Source organism: Notolabrus celidotus, chromosome 1 (assembly GCF_009762535.1).
Source record: "Notolabrus celidotus isolate fNotCel1 chromosome 1, fNotCel1.pri, whole genome shotgun sequence".
NCBI lineage: Eukaryota > Metazoa > Chordata > Actinopteri > Labriformes > Labridae > Notolabrus > Notolabrus celidotus.
Window position 1 is genome coordinate 40,736,216 of NC_048272.1, and position 17,606 is coordinate 40,753,821.

Below are 17,606 nucleotides of genomic sequence, written 5' to 3' on the forward strand. Positions count from 1 at the left end.
GCTTGTGCCAGAAGTGTGATGGGCATTTATGAAGATCTGGTAGAGCAGCCTGCTGCTCTGTGCCACTACCTTCTGACCTACAAGCTCAGCCAGGACCACTTGGAGCTGTTCTTCTCAGCAATCAAAGCACGTGGCGGTTTCAACAACAACCCCAATGTGAGGCAGTTCAGAGGGGCATACAAGCGCCTCCTTGTAAGACATCAGGTAAGAAGAGGCACAGGTAACTGTCTCCTTGGTGACAAAACAGCTATCCTTGAGTCAACACCTGCAACTGTGAACATCGCATGCAGGCTGGATGTGGAACCAGTTGAAGTTCTTTGGCCTGAGGATGACAACCTGTCTGACCTTCCAGATGTTGACAGTCTATCTGAGTACAAGGATGCAGCCATTTCTTACGTCACAGGCTTCATTGTCAAGAAGATGAAACAGAAAATTACCTGCATGCCTTGCTCACAAGCACTGACCTCAGATGACTCAGTTCATCAGTTCATTTCTTTGAAGAACAGAGTTGGCCTACAGAAACCATCACCGGACATCACTACAGTTTGCCGAGCAACAGAAAGAAGCTTTCAGCATCTTCTAAATAAGAACGAGGGTAGGGCTCCACAGGGAAGAGGGATAACAGCAGCCCTTGTCATCCAGGTTCTTTCTGAGTGTGCAGACAAGAATCTCTTCCCACAGCTTCACAGCCACATGTTTGACATGTGTGTTGAGGCCAACCATGTCCATGTTCTGGTAAGGATGGCTTCTGCATGGTACTGCAAAATTAGATTAAACCACAAAGCAAAGTCGCAGACTGATAAAATAAAAGAAGGTAAAGTGGTCTGCAGAAAGCTCACTAAATTAATCCATTTTTATGGAGATTAGAAAGAAAAAGGTGGTTGACCATTTCTGTATGTGTGGTGGATGTATGTCAGTTAATATATTTTTTATGTTTTTTGTCAGTTAATATATTTGTGTATACTGTGCAAGCTCAGCCCTCTATCTTAAAGCATCTAGGATTTATTCAAGAAAAGGTGTCCTCAGGCCTCCCCGCCTTTTTCGGTAAAGTGTGGAAATCATGCCTTTTCGTACGCCACGCAGCCCTCGTTGCCACCAGTGACTCCAAAATCACCACAAACCTTGTAGATGCACCCATGATGAACACACAGCAAACTCAGACTCCTAGTTCAAAGCATTTCTGAAATTTTGATGAAAAACACAGAAAAAGGTGAGTTTTTACCATTTTTTTCAGTGACCCTTGACACTTAGGAAGGTAGCACCTGTCTGAAAATCACACCACACATTGCACCTATGGTCCTTGTGAATACTGTGCAAGCTCAGCCCTCTATCTTAAAGTATCTAGTATTTAAAAAAAAAAGGTGTCCTCAGGCCTCCTCGCCTCTTTCGGTAAAGTGTGGAAATAGTGCCTTTTCGTAAACCACGCGTCCCTCGTTGCCACCAGTGACTCCAAAATCAGCACAAACCTTGTACTTGCACTCATGATGAATATACAGCCAGCTCAGCTTTGTAGCTCAAAGGATTTCTGAAATTTCACTGATAAAAACTCAAAAAGGCGACTTTTCAAAACTTTTTGATGAACTTTCACACTTGGCAAGGTAGCACCTGTCTGAAAATCACAACATGCATTCTAACTATGGTCCTAGTGAATACTGTACGAGCTCAGCCCTCTATCTTAAAGCCTGTGGGATTTATTAAGCAAAATGTGCCCTCGGGGCTAATTGCCTTTTTCACAAAGTCACCTTTTCGTGTTCCACGCAGCCCTGGTTGTCACCAGTGACCCCAAGGTCACCACAAACCTTGCAGATGCACTCATGATGAACACACAGCCAGCTCAGACTCCTAGTTCAAATCATTTCTGAAATTTTGATGAAAAACACAGAAAATAGTGAGTTTTTACCATTTTTTCAGTGACCTTTGACACTTAGGAAGGTAGCACCTGTCTGAAAATCACACCACACACTCTACCTATGGTCCTTGTGAATACTATGCAAGCTCAGCCCTCTATCTTAAAGCATCTAGGATTTATTCAAGAAAAGGTGTCCTCAGGCCTCCTCGCCTTTTTCTGTAAAGTGTGGAAATCGTGCCTTTTCGTACGCCATGCGGCCCTCGTTGCCACCAGTGACTCCAAAATCACCACAAACCTTGTACTTGCACTCATGATGAACATACAGCCAGCTCAGCCTCCTAGCTCAAAGGATTTCTGAAATTTCCTTGAAAATATCTCAAAAAGGTGACTTTTAACCACCTTTTGGTGGATTTTCACACCTGGGAAAGTAGCACCTGTCTGAAAATCACACCACACACTGTACCTATGGTCCTTGTGAATACTGTATGAGCTCAGTCCTCTATCTTAAAGCATCTAGGATTTATTCAAGAAAAGGTGTCCTCAGGCCTCTTCGCCTTTTTCGGCAAAGTGTGGAAATCGTGCCTTTTCGTACGCCATGCGTCCCTCGTTGCCACCAGTGACTCCAAAATCACCACAAACCTTGTACATGCACCCATGATGAATATACAGCCAGCTCAGCTTTGTGGCTCAAAGGATTTCTGAAATTTCACTGATAAAAACTCAAAAAGGCGACTTTTCAAAACTTTTTGATGACCTTTCACACTTGGCAAGGTAGCACCTGTCTGAAAATCACAACATGCATTCTAACTATGGTCCTAGTGAATACTGTTTGAGCTCAGCCCTCTATCTTAAAGCCTGTGGGATTTATTAAGCAAAATGTGTCCTCGGGCCTAATCGCCTTTTTCACAAAGTCACCTTTTCGTACGCCACGCGGCCCTGGTTGTCACCAGTGACCCCAAAATCACCACAAACCTTGTAGATGCACTCATGATGAACACACAGCCAGCTCAGACTCCTAGTTCAAATCATTTCTGAAATTTCGATGAAAAACACAGAAAAAGATGAGTTTTTACCATTTTTTCAGTGACCTTTGACACTTAAGAAGGTAGCATCTGTCTGAAAATCACACCACACATTGCACCTATAGTCCTTGTGAATACTGTGCAAGCTCAGCCCTCTATCTTAAAGCATCTAGTATTTAAAAAAAAAAGGTGTCCTCAGGCCTCCTCGCCTCTTTCGGTAAAGTGTGGAAATAGTGCCTTTTCGTAAACCACGCGTCCCTCGTTGCCACCAGTGACTCCAAAATCAGCACAAACCTTGTACTTGCACTCATGATGAATATACAGCCAGCTCAGCTTTGTAGCTCAAAGGATTTCTGAAATTTCACTGATAAAAACTCAAAAAGGCGACTTTTCAAAACTTTTTGATGAACTTTCACACTTGGCAAGGTAGCACCTGTCTGAAAATCACAACATGCATTCTAACTATGGTCCTAGTGAATACTGTACGAGCTCAGCCCTCTATCTTAAAGCCTGTGGGATTTATTAAGCAAAATGTGCCCTCGGGGCTAATTGCCTTTTTCACAAAGTCACCTTTTCGTGTTCCACGCAGCCCTGGTTGTCACCAGTGACCCCAAGGTCACCACAAACCTTGCAGATGCACTCATGATGAACACACAGCCAGCTCAGACTCCTAGTTCAAATCATTTCTGAAATTTTGATGAAAAACACAGAAAAAGGTGAGTTTTTACCATTTTTTCAGTGACCTTTGACACTTAGGAAGGTAGCACCTGTCTGAAAATCACACCACACACTCTACCTATGGTCCTTGTGAATACTATGCAAGCTCAGCCCTCTATCTTAAAGCATCTAGGATTTATTCAAGAAAAGGTGTCCTCAGGCCTCCTCGCCTTTTTCGGTAAAGTGTGGAAATCGTGCCTTTTCGTACGCCATGCGGCCCTCGTTGCCACCAGTGACTCCAAAATCACCACAAACCTTGTACTTGCACTCATGATGAACATACAGCCAGCTCAGCCTCCTAGCTCAAAGGATTTCTGAAATTTCCTTGAAAATATCTCAAAAAGGTGACTTTTAACCACCTTTTGGTGGATTTTCACACCTGGGAAAGTAGCACCTGTCTGAAAATCACACCACACACTGTACCTATGGTCCTTGTGAATACTGTATGAGCTCAGTCCTCTATCTTAAAGCATCTAGGATTTATTCAAGAAAAGGTGTCCTCAGGCCTCTTCGCCTTTTTCGGCAAAGTGTGGAAATCGTGCCTTTTCGTACGCCATGCGTCCCTCGTTGCCACCAGTGACTCCAAAATCACCACAAACCTTGTACATGCACCCATGATGAATATACAGCCAGCTCAGCTTTGTGGCTCAAAGGATTTCTGAAATTTCACTGATAAAAACTCAAAAAGGCGACTTTTCAAAACTTTTTGATGACCTTTCACACTTGGCAAGGTAGCACCTGTCTGAAAATCACAACATGCATTCTAACTATGGTCCTAGTGAATACTGTTTGAGCTCAGCCCTCTATCTTAAAGCCTGTGGGATTTATTAAGCAAAATGTGTCCTCGGGCCTAATCGCCTTTTTCACAAAGTCACCTTTTCGTACGCCACGCGGCCCTGGTTGTCACCAGTGACCCCAAAATCACCACAAACCTTGTAGATGCACTCATGATGAACACACAGCCAGCTCAGACTCCTAGTTCAAATCATTTCTGAAATTTCGATGAAAAACACAGAAAAAGATGAGTTTTTACCATTTTTTCAGTGACCTTTGACACTTAAGAAGGTAGCATCTGTCTGAAAATCACACCACACATTGCACCTATAGTCCTTGTGAATACTGTGCAAGCTCAGCCCTCTATCTTAAAGCATCTAGGATTTATTCAAGAAAAGGTGTCCTCGGGCCTCCTCGCCTTTTTCGGTAAAGTGTGGAAATCGTGCCTTTTCGTACGCCATGCGTCCCTCGTTGCCACCAGTGACTCCAAAATCACCACAAACCTTGTACATGCACCCATGATGAACATACAGCCAGCTCAGCTTTGTGGCTCAAAGGATTTCTGAAATTTCACTGATAAAATCTCAAAAAGGCGACTTTTCAAAACTTTTTGATGAACCTTCACACTTGGCAAGGTAGCACCTGTCTGAAAATCACAACATGCATTCTAACCATGGTCCTAGTGAATACTGTACGAGCTCAGCCCTCTATCTTAAAGCCTGTTGGATTTATTGAGCAAAATGTGTCGTCAGGCCTAATCGCCATTTTCACAAAGTCACCTTTTCGTACACCACGCAGCGCTGGTTATCACCAGTGACCCCAAAATCACCACAAACCTTGTACACATGGTCATGATTAACATACAGTCAGCTCAGCCTTGTAGTTCAAAGTATTTCCGAAATTTTGATGAAAAACACAGAAAAAGGTGAGTTTTTACCATTTTTTCAGTGACCTTTGACACTTAGGAAGGTAGCACCTGTCTGAAAAAGACACCACACATTGCACTTATAGCAATGATGAACACTGTGCAAGCTCAGCCCTCTATCTTAAAGCATCTAGGATTTATTCAAGAAAAGGTGTCCTCAGGCCTCCCCGCCTTTTTCGGTAAAGTGTGGAAATCATGCCTTTTCGTACGCCACGCAGCCCTCGTTGCCACCAGTGACTCCAAAATCACCACAAACCTTGTAGATGCACCCATGATGAACACACAGCAAACTCAGACTCCTAGTTCAAAGCATTCCTGAAATTTTGATGAAAAACACAGAAAAAGGTGAGTTTTTACCATTTTTTTCAGTGACCCTTGACACTTAGGAAGGTAGCACCTGTCTGAAAATCACACCACACATTGCACCTATGGTCCTTGTGAATACTGTGCAAGCTCAGCCCTCTATCTTAAAGCATCTAGTATTTTAAAAAAAAAAGGTGTCCTCAGGCCTCCTCGCCTCTTTCGGTAAAGTGTGGAAATAGTGCCTTTTCGTAAACCACGCGTCCCTCGTTGCCACCAGTGACTCCAAAATCAGCACAAACCTTGTACTTGCACTCATGATGAATATACAGCCAGCTCAGCTTTGTAGCTCAAAGGATTTCTGAAATTTCACTGATAAAAACTCAAAAAGGCGACTTTTCAAAACTTTTTGATGAACTTTCACACTTGGCAAGGTAGCACCTGTCTGAAAATCACAACATGCATTCTAACTATGGTCCTAGTGAATACTGTACGAGCTCAGCCCTCTATCTTAAAGCCTGTGGGATTTATTAAGCAAAATGTGCCCTCGGGGCTAATTGCCTTTTTCACAAAGTCACCTTTTCGTGTTCCACGCAGCCCTGGTTGTCACCAGTGACCCCAAGGTCACCACAAACCTTGCAGATGCACTCATGATGAACACACAGCCAGCTCAGACTCCTAGTTCAAATCATTTCTGAAATTTTGATGAAAAACACAGAAAAAGGTGAGTTTTTACCATTTTTTCAGTGACCTTTGACACTTAGGAAGGTAGCACCTGTCTGAAAATCACACCACACACTCTACCTATGGTCCTTGTGAATACTATGCAAGCTCAGCCCTCTATCTTAAAGCATCTAGGATTTATTCAAGAAAAGGTGTCCTCAGGCCTCCTCGCCTTTTTCGGTAAAGTGTGGAAATCGTGCCTTTTCGTACGCCATGCGGCCCTCGTTGCCACCAGTGACTCCAAAATCACCACAAACCTTGTACTTGCACTCATGATGAACATACAGCCAGCTCAGCCTCCTAGCTCAAAGGATTTCTGAAATTTCCTTGAAAATATCTCAAAAAGGTGACTTTTAACCACCTTTTGGTGGATTTTCACACCTGGGAAAGTAGCACCTGTCTGAAAATCACACCACACACTGTACCTATGGTCCTTGTGAATACTGTATGAGCTCAGTCCTCTATCTTAAAGCATCTAGGATTTATTCAAGAAAAGGTGTCCTCAGGCCTCTTCGCCTTTTTCGGCAAAGTGTGGAAATCGTGCCTTTTCGTACGCCATGCGTCCCTCGTTGCCACCAGTGACTCCAAAATCACCACAAACCTTGTACATGCACCCATGATGAATATACAGCCAGCTCAGCTTTGTGGCTCAAAGGATTTCTGAAATTTCACTGATAAAAACTCAAAAAGGCGACTTTTCAAAACTTTTTGATGACCTTTCACACTTGGCAAGGTAGCACCTGTCTGAAAATCACAACATGCATTCTAACTATGGTCCTAGTGAATACTGTTTGAGCTCAGCCCTCTATCTTAAAGCCTGTGGGATTTATTAAGCAAAATGTGTCCTCGGGCCTAATCGCCTTTTTCACAAAGTCACCTTTTCGTACGCCACGCGGCCCTGGTTGTCACCAGTGACCCCAAAATCACCACAAACCTTGTAGATGCACTCATGATGAACACACAGCCAGCTCAGACTCCTAGTTCAAATCATTTCTGAAATTTCGATGAAAAACACAGAAAAAGATGAGTTTTTACCATTTTTTCAGTGACCTTTGACACTTAAGAAGGTAGCATCTGTCTGAAAATCACACCACACATTGCACCTATAGTCCTTGTGAATACTGTGCAAGCTCAGCCCTCTATCTTAAAGCATCTAGGATTTATTCAAGAAAAGGTGTCCTCGGGCCTCCTCGCCTTTTTCGGTAAAGTGTGGAAATCGTGCCTTTTCGTACGCCATGCGTCCCTCGTTGCCACCAGTGACTCCAAAATCACCACAAACCTTGTACATGCACCCATGATGAACATACAGCCAGCTCAGCTTTGTGGCTCAAAGGATTTCTGAAATTTCACTGATAAAATCTCAAAAAGGCGACTTTTCAAAACTTTTTGATGAACCTTCACACTTGGCAAGGTAGCACCTGTCTGAAAATCACAACATGCATTCTAACCATGGTCCTAGTGAATACTGTACGAGCTCAGCCCTCTATCTTAAAGCCTGTTGGATTTATTGAGCAAAATGTGTCGTCAGGCCTAATCGCCATTTTCACAAAGTCACCTTTTCGTACACCACGCAGCGCTGGTTATCACCAGTGACCCCAAAATCACCACAAACCTTGTACACATGGTCATGATTAACATACAGTCAGCTCAGCCTTGTAGTTCAAAGTATTTCCGAAATTTTGATGAAAAACACAGAAAAAGGTGAGTTTTTACCATTTTTTCAGTGACCTTTGACACTTAGGAAGGTAGCACCTGTCTGAAAAAGACACCACACATTGCACTTATAGCAATGATGAACACTGTGCAAGCTCAGCCCTCTATCTTAAAGCATCTAGGATTTATTCAAGAAAAGGTGTCCTCAGGCCTCCCCGCCTTTTTCGGTAAAGTGTGGAAATCATGCCTTTTCGTACGCCACGCAGCCCTCGTTGCCACCAGTGACTCCAAAATCACCACAAACCTTGTAGATGCACCCATGATGAACACACAGCAAACTCAGACTCCTAGTTCAAAGCATTCCTGAAATTTTGATGAAAAACACAGAAAAAGGTGAGTTTTTACCATTTTTTTCAGTGACCCTTGACACTTAGGAAGGTAGCACCTGTCTGAAAATCACACCACACATTGCACCTATGGTCCTTGTGAATACTGTGCAAGCTCAGCCCTCTATCTTAAAGCATCTAGTATTTTAAAAAAAAAAGGTGTCCTCAGGCCTCCTCGCCTCTTTCGGTAAAGTGTGGAAATAGTGCCTTTTCGTAAACCACGCGTCCCTCGTTGCCACCAGTGACTCCAAAATCAGCACAAACCTTGTACTTGCACTCATGATGAATATACAGCCAGCTCAGCTTTGTAGCTCAAAGGATTTCTGAAATTTCACTGATAAAAACTCAAAAAGGCGACTTTTCAAAACTTTTTGATGAACTTTCACACTTGGCAAGGTAGCACCTGTCTGAAAATCACAACATGCATTCTAACTATGGTCCTAGTGAATACTGTACGAGCTCAGCCCTCTATCTTAAAGCCTGTGGGATTTATTAAGCAAAATGTGCCCTCGGGGCTAATTGCCTTTTTCACAAAGTCACCTTTTCGTGTTCCACGCAGCCCTGGTTGTCACCAGTGACCCCAAGGTCACCACAAACCTTGCAGATGCACCCATGATGAACACACAGCAAACTCAGACTCCTAGTTCAAAGCATTTCTGAAATTTTGATGAAAAACACAGAAAAAGGTGAGTTTTTACCATTTTTTTCAGTGACCCTTGACACTTAGGAAGGTAGTACCTGTCTGAAAATCACACCACACACTCTACCTATGGTCCTTGTGAATACTATGCAAGCTCAGCCCTCTATCTTAAAGCATCTAGGATTTATTCAAGAAAAGGTGTCCTCAGGCCTCCTCGCCTTTTTCGGTAAAGTGTGGAAATCGTGCCTTTTCGTACGCCATGCGGCCCTCGTTGCCACCAGTGACTCCAAAATCACCACAAACCTTGTACTTGCACCCATGATGAATATACAGCCAGCTCAGCTTTGTGGCTCAAAGGATTTCTGAAATTTCACTGATAAAAACTCAAAAAGGCGACTTTTCAAAACTTCTTGATAAACTTTCACACTTGGCAAGGTAGCACCTGTCTGAAAATCACAACATGCATTCCAACTATGGTCCTAGTGAATACTGTACGAGCTCAGCCCTCTATCTTAAAGCCTGTGGGATTTATTAAGCAAAATGTGCCCTCGGGGCTAATTGCCTTTTTCACAAAGTCACCTTTTCGTGTTCCACGCAGCCCTGGTTGTCACCAGTGACCCCAAGGTCACCACAAACCTTGCAGATGCACCCATGATGAACACACAGCAAACTCAGACTCCTAGTTCAAAGCATTTCTGAAATTTTGATGAAAAACACAGAAAAAGGTGAGTTTTTACCATTTTTTTCAGTGACCCTTGACACTTAGGAAGGTAGTACCTGTCTGAAAATCACACCACACACTCTACCTATGGTCCTTGTGAATACTATGCAAGCTCAGCCCTCTATCTTAAAGCATCTAGGATTTATTCAAGAAAAGGTGTCCTCAGGCCTCCTCGCCTTTTTCGGTAAAGTGTGGAAATCGTGCCTTTTCGTACGCCATGCGGCCCTCGTTGCCACCAGTGACTCCAAAATCACCACAAACCTTGTACTTGCACCCATGATGAATATACAGCCAGCTCAGCTTTGTGGCTCAAAGGATTTCTGAAATTTCACTGATAAAAACTCAAAAAGGCGACTTTTCAAAACTTCTTGATAAACTTTCACACTTGGCAAGGTAGCACCTGTCTGAAAATCACAACATGCATTCCAACTATGGTCCTAGTGAATACTGTACGAGCTCAGCCCTCTATCTTAAAGCCTGTGGGATTTATTAAGCAAAATGTGTCCTCGGGCCTAATCGCCTTTTTCACAAAGTCACCTTTTCGTGTGCCACGCAGCCCTAGTTTTCACCAGAGTCCCCAAGGTCACCACAAACCTTGTACACATGGTCACAATGAACATACAGTCAGCTCAGCCTTGTAGTTCAAAGCATTTCTGAAATTTTGATGAAAAACACAGAAAAAGGCGACTTTTTACCATTTTTTCAGTGACCTTTGACACTTAGGAAGGTAGCACCTGTCTAAAAATCACACCACACACTCTACCTATGGTCCTTGTGAATACTGTTTAAGCTCAGCCCTCTATCTTAAAGCATCTAGGATTTATTCAAGAAAAGGTGTCCTCAGCCTCCTCGCCTTTTTCGGTAAAGTGTGGAAATCGTGCCTTTTCGTACGCCATGCGGCCCTCGTTGCCACCAGTGACTCCAAAATCACCACAAACCTTGTACTTGCACCCATGATGAACATACAGTCAGGTCAGCCTCCTAGCCCAAAGGATTTCTGAAATTTCACTATTAAAAACTCAAAAAGGCGACTTTTCAAAACCTTTTGATGAACTTTCACACTTGGCAAGGTAGCACCTGTCTGAAAATCACAACATGCATTCTAACTATGGTCCTTGTGAATACTGTACGAGCTCAGCCCTCTATCTTAAAGCCTGTAGGATTTATTAAGCAAAATGGGTCCTCGGGCCTAATCGCCTTTTTCACAAAGTCACCTTTTCGTACACCACGCAGCCCTGGTTGTCACCAGTGACCCCAAAATCACCACAAACCTTGTACACATGGTCATGATTAACATACAGTCAGCTGAGCCTTGTAGTTCAAAGCATTTCTGAAATTTTGATGAAAAACACAGAAAAGGTGAGTTTTTACCATTTTTTCAGTGACCTTTGACACTTAGGAAGGTACCATCTGTCTGTAAATCACACCACACATTGCACCTATGGTCCTTGTGAATACTGTGCAAGCTCAGCCCTCTATCTTAAAGCATCTAGGATTTATTCAAGAAAAGGTGTCCTCAGGCCTCCTCGCCTTTTTCGGGAAAGTGTGGAAATCGTGCCTTCTCGTACGCCATGCGGCCCTCGTTGCCACCAGTGACTCCAAAATCACCACAAACCTTGTACATGCACCCATGATGAATATACAGCCAGCTCAGCTTTGTGGCTCAAAGGATTTCTGAAATTTCACTGATAAAAACTCAAAAAGGCGACTTTTCAAAACTTTTTGATGACCTTTCACACTTGGCAAGGTAGCACCTGTCTGAAAATCACACCACACACTCTACCTATGGTCCTTGTGAATACTGTATGAGCTCAGCCCTCTATTTTAAACAGGGTTCCCACGCGTCCTGGAAAAACTGGAAAACCTGGAAAACAGTTGACCAGTTTTCCAGTACTGGAAAACACCTGGAAAATGGGAGAAAAAGTAAAATGTCCTGGAAAATCACAGATTGTCCTGGAAAATGACTCCAACATGACTGTGTGCGATCTAACAAGGTTAAAAAAATACATCCCCATTCAACATTTGTGGCCTTTTTTGTCATTCAGATTTATTTAGGTCAATTTATGCACTGATCCTCTGATTATTATTATTATTTATTTATTTCAGTAAGGCAGCTTCCAGAGTCTTTTGCTAGCTCTTTTGTTTTTTACTTAGCTCAAATTTATATTTTTTGAGAAAAGAGAAAGCTGAGATGAGAGTTGCCCATCATTGTTACTTGGTTGCACTAATAACGTGAAGTGCTGTACATCTGTGGTTGCATTATTCTATAATTAATTTGCCATAACTTTTAAGCATGTAAGAGATGATTTCATCGATAGCCATAGACCACATGTCTTCAATGTAGACTTCCACTGAGAGGAACTTATTAGACTATTTAGGAACTAAATTTAGACTGTCATACCAGCTTGATCATCACTGAAAATGTCCTTGAAATGTCCTGGAAAAGGATCTCTGGAAAAGAGTGGGAACCCTGCTTAAAGCTTGTGGGATTTATTAAACAAAAGGTGTCGTCAGGCCTAATCGCCTTTTTCACAAAGTCACCTTTTCGTACGCAACGTGGCTCTGGTTGTCACCAGTGACCCCAAAATCACAACAAACCTTGTACATCAAATCACAATGAACATACAGTCAGCTCAGACTCCTAGGTCAAAGCATTTCTGAAATATCCTTAAAAAACACAGAAAAAGGCGACTTTTTACCATTTTTTCAGTGACCTTTGACACTTAGGAAGGTACCATCTGTCTGTAATTCATACCACACATTGCACCTATGGTCCTTGTGAATACTGTGCAAGCTCAGCCCTCTATCTTAAAGCATCTAGGATTTATTCAAGAAAAGGTGTCCTCAGGCCTCCTCGCCTTTTTCGGTAAAGTGTGGAAATCGTGCCTTTTCGTACGCCATGAGTCCCTCGTTACCACCAGTGACTCCAAAATCACCACAAACCTTGTACATGCACCCATGATGAATATACAGCCAGCTCAGCCTCCTAGCTCAAAGGATTTCTGAAATTTCACTGATAAAAACTCAAAAAGGCGACTTTTCAAAACTTTTTGATGAACTTTCACACTTGGCAAGGTAGCACCTGTCTGAAAATCACAACATGCATTCTAACTATGGTCCTAGTGAATACTGTACGAGCTCAGCCCTCTATCTTAAAGCTTGTGGGATTTATTAAGCAAAATGTGTCCTCAGGCCTAATCGCCTTTTTCACAAAGTCACCTTTTCGTACGCCACGCAGCCCTGGTTGTCACCAGTGACTCCAAAAACACCACAAACCTTGTACACATGGTCATGATTAACATACAGTCAGCTCAGCCTTGTAGTTCAAAGCATTTCTGAAATTTTGATGAAAAACACAGAAAAAGGTGAGTTTTTACCATTTTTTCAGTGACCTTTGACACTTAGGAAGGTAGCATCTGTCTGTAAATCACACCACACATTGCACCTATAGTCCTTGTGAATACTGTGCAAGCTCAGCCCTCTATCTTAAAGCATCTAGGATTTATTCAAGAAAAGGTGTCCTCAGGCCTCCTCGCCTTTTTAGGTAAAGTGTGGAAATCGTGCCTTTTCGTACGCCACGCGGCCCTCGTTGCCACCAGTGACTCCAAAATCACCACAAACCTTGTACTTGCACCCATGATGAACATACAGCCAGCTCAGCCTCCTAGCTCAAAGGATTTCTGAAATTTTGATGAAAAACACAGAAAAAGGTGAGTTTTTACCATTTTTTCAGTGACCTTTGACACTTAGGAAGGTAGCATCTGTCTGAAAAACACACCACACATTGCACTTATAGTAATGATGAATACTGTGCAAGCTCAGCCCTCTATCTTTTTTTTTGTGATCAATTGTTTATTGTTTATTTTGTGTTACAGTGGCTTTGACATTGCAAAAAAAAACAGGTTCCGGTGTCATGGCGGCGGCGTAGGTAATCTCGGCGTCTACCCTCCTCAAACTTTGCAAAAACTAAACGGTTGTTAGGACAGCTTTATGCTCTGCAAGCGTGCATCTACTCTTGCTTCTCTCAACTCAAAGCAAATGCGGGAAACAAGACAGAAAAGCGCATCCAAACAAGTGGTGATGGCTCACTTACACAGTGGACTCGGCGAAGAGAATGCGGCCCTGGCGAAAGTTATGGAGGAGCTCATTGCAAGACACTTCAGAGAGGCCGATGAAAAATCTGAAGCGCGTGCCAACAGACTTGAGAAAAGAATTGACAGCATGAACGCTATTTTATCCCGACACACTGAAGAAATAAGAACTATTCGCTCTGAAACTGTGACCCTCCAAGAGCGCCTTACCAGCGTGGAAAAATCTGCAGCAGGATGCCCGAAACTTCTTGAAGCTTTGGAGAGCAAACTTACAGACATGGAAGACAGGGCACGCAGGGACAATCTTCTCATTTTCAACCTTAAAGAAGGAACTGAGGGCCCAAATGCTCTTGCTTACCTGACGGAGTATATTCCAAAATGGTTCCCTGCCTTCGTTTCTGCCCCACCAGAGCTGATGAGAGGTCATCGTCTCGGTCATCTGTCCAACTCCGGTCCCGGGAACGCTCAACGCTCACGCCCATTGATTGTGAAGTGCCTCCGATACACGGACAGAGATCGTCTGCTCAACGAGGCAAGAAAGAATCCACCAGAGGTGACTGGAATCCAGCTGAAGTTCGCTCCAGACTACAGCCAGGCTACAGCAAAACGCCGCAAACCCTGCTATAAGGTTATGCATGAAGCACGCACCAGAGGCTTCCAGGCTTTCCTCCTGTACCCGGCTACAATCAAGCTATCCCGGGGAAGCAACATCTTCACCTTCTCGGAGCTGGGTGAGGCCGAAAAATTCCTCGCTTCTCTTGGAAAAGAGTAACGGCTTCGGCGGGTCGAGGATAGAGAACTCCAGAAGCGGTAAGGCTGATCCAGACACTGACTTTGTAGAGCGCCTTTTCTCTTTTCCGCTCCCCTTTAAAGGGATTTATGGATCTAGAAGTAAACAACAGTAGGAACTATGAGTCCTAAACGGGAGTGTTTTTGGTTTTTCCTCTTTGTTTCTCCCATTCTCTCATGACTGAACAGTTAAGAGATGCATGCGCTCTTCTCACCTGCGAACTGTACGCGCCGTTTATGTTACAAACTTGATTTACGCATGCAGTGACTCATGGTGAGTTCACTGGCTGGGAATTTTCAGTTGCGTTATCGAACTAGGAAAAAGGCATTTTCTTGGCTGTCCCACAGCTTAAACACAACTAATAACTATGGAGGGTGGATGAGGGGACCACGTTCACTCATGGACACTGGTGTAACTAGATTATGTTGGGGGGTGGGTTTACTCTTCTCCCTTCATTGGAGGGAGGAAAGTATTGGGTGGGTAAGGCAGAGTGGCAAAGTGAACTGTTTAAAAATCCTTATTTCTTTCCTTTGTTTTATTTCTTTTTGTTGTTTCTTTTTCTCCTTTCTCTCAATTTTGTATTCTTTTTTCATTGTTTATGTATGTGAGGGTGGATTCGGGGGGAGGGGGGTGGCAGGTATCCTATTTACCAGGTATCAAGTTTACTTCAGATTTCTTCTGTGCTATTGTTTACCATTTCTGAGCATAAGTGGATATGAATAAGATTACTGTTTTATCTTGGAACTGTCCAGGTCTTAATTCACCCCAGAAGCGCACCAGCACCCTGGAGCTCCTTAATAGGAAAAATGTTCATTTTGCCTTTATCCAGGAATCACACTTTCTGAAAGATGATGTACATAGATTTCAAAATAAACATTATCATGTCATTGCTTCCTCTTGTCACACTACGAAAAGCAAAGGGGTCTTAATAGCTGCAAAGCGCAATCTAACCTATGATATGCTAGGGACAGGTGGGAGCAATGATGGTCGGATTACTTCTTGTAAAATAGCTTTACATGGCATTAAGATTGCTTTAATATGTGCATACGCCCCCAATTCTTTTGACCAACACTTTTATGATTCACTGGCCTCCACATTATTAGACCTTCCAGAATACCATCTTATGATAGGGGGGGACTTTAATGCTGTATGGCTTCATGATCTTGACCGAACTGGTTTAAGAGAGAGTGCAGAACAACATCGAGCATCCATGTCTCTTCAGAAATTAGCTAATGATTATGCAATAGTTGATGTGTGGCGGGAGATGAATCCATCTACGAAGGAATTTTCCTTCTTTTCGGGTAGACATAAAACTTTTTCAAGAATAGATTATATTCTGGGTTCCAAAACTCTTTTTAAAGATATTTGTAATGCTGATATGATCCCAACCTCACTGTCTGATCATAGGGCCATACTATGTACTTTCTTGTTAAAAGTTGGCCAATCCAAAGCTCCCCGCTGGCGTTTCAACACTACTCTACTCCAGAACATTACTTTGAAACAAGAATTTGAGACTGAACTAGATGAATTCATTAGCATAAATGGCAGCTCAGTTAGTGATCCTAGAGTATTATGGGAAGCAGTCAAAGGTTTCATTAGAAATAAATCAATCTCATTTTCGTCAAATCTCAACAGAATAAGGAAACACCGCATTGAGTTTTTGGAAACTGAAATTTCAAGGTCTGAACAAAACATGCTAACCAATACATCACCAGATAATGTGCGCAGCCGACAGTACTTACTGGATGAACTCAACAGCTTACTAAGACAAAAAACAGAATTCATAATTCATCGCACCAGACAAAACTACTACATGAACAGTGCACGTCCAAGTCGCCTACTTGCTCTTAAGTTAAGGACAAATGATCAGTTAGCAAACATCTCAGTAATCAAGACCAAAGTGGGTACACTAACATCTGACCCACAGAAAATTAATAACACTTTTAAGCAGTTCTTTCAGGAACTGTATAAATCAGAAGTCACTCATGATGAAATAGTGTACACCAACTTTCTACAGTCCCTGAATTTACCAAAACTGCCCTCAGAAACAAAGAGTATATTAGAGGCACCTATCACCATCAAAGAACTGGAAAGAGTTCTTAAACAAATGAATACGGGCAGATCTCCAGGTCTGGATGGAATACCTCCAGAATTTTATATTCATTTCTGGCCCCAGCTCGGCCCATTGTTGTTAGACATGCTTAATTTTTCGATTTTGAAAGGCTCTTTCTCCTCTAGTTTAAACGTTGCTGTCATCTCTCTTCTCCTAAAGAAGGAAAAACCTCCGACCGATTGCTCCTCTTACAGACCACTGAGTCTTCTGAACAGTGAAATCAAACTCTTTGCTAAGGTCTTGGCAACCCGCTTTGAGGGCTTTTTACCTCTCTTGATTCACCATGATCAAACTGGCTTTATTAAATCCAGGTTATCATCCGATAATGTCCGTCGACTTCTACATGTCATAGATCTAGCTCCCAGATCAGATAATGATTCTGCTATTCTCTGGCTTGATGCAGAGAAGGCATTTGATCGGCTGGAATGGAATTATCTCTGGGCCGTTCTTCAACATATGGGTTTTAGCATAGGCTTCATCTCAATGATTAAATTATTGTATTATAATCCAACTGCAGTTGTTTTAACTGGTAATACATGCTCATCCAGATTTCCTGTCTCTAGATCTTCACGTCAGGGCTGCCCTCTATCTCCACTTTTGTTTGCTTTATCCCTAGAGCCTGTCGCTCAGGCTATTCGACAGTCAGACGCCCTAGAGCCAGTGACAATATGTACTACGTCACATCATATCTCTCTGTATGCAGATGATATTTTAATTTTTGTAAAAAATACATCTAGATCAATTACACATCTACTTCAGATCTTTGAGAACTTTGGCCATTTATCTGGCTACAAAATTAACTGGGAAAAATCCTCATTAATGCCGCTTGGGGAATTGAATAGGCAGATATCCACCTCTAAGATCCTTGTTGTCAACAATTTTAAATACCTAGGGGTTCATAT

At 42.7% G+C, this 17,606-nt stretch overlaps 1 protein-coding gene across 3 annotated transcripts in view; it reads right to left on the minus strand.

The window, feature by feature from the left end:
* The window catches only part of LOC117821998, a 135,500-nt gene extending 120,458 nt beyond the window's left edge, over positions 1–15,042 (minus strand). For all 3 annotated transcript variants that reach the window (XM_034696606.1, XM_034696599.1, XM_034696592.1), the window contains exon 1: positions 14,160–15,042. Coding sequence is in view for 1 of the 3 variants with exons in the window: in XM_034696592.1 (XP_034552483.1) it covers positions 14,160–14,283 (124 nt within the window). In the remaining 2 variants the exon portion in view is untranslated. The remainder of the gene's footprint in view (positions 1–14,159) is intronic.
* Positions 15,043–17,606: the final 2,564 nt, after the last annotated feature.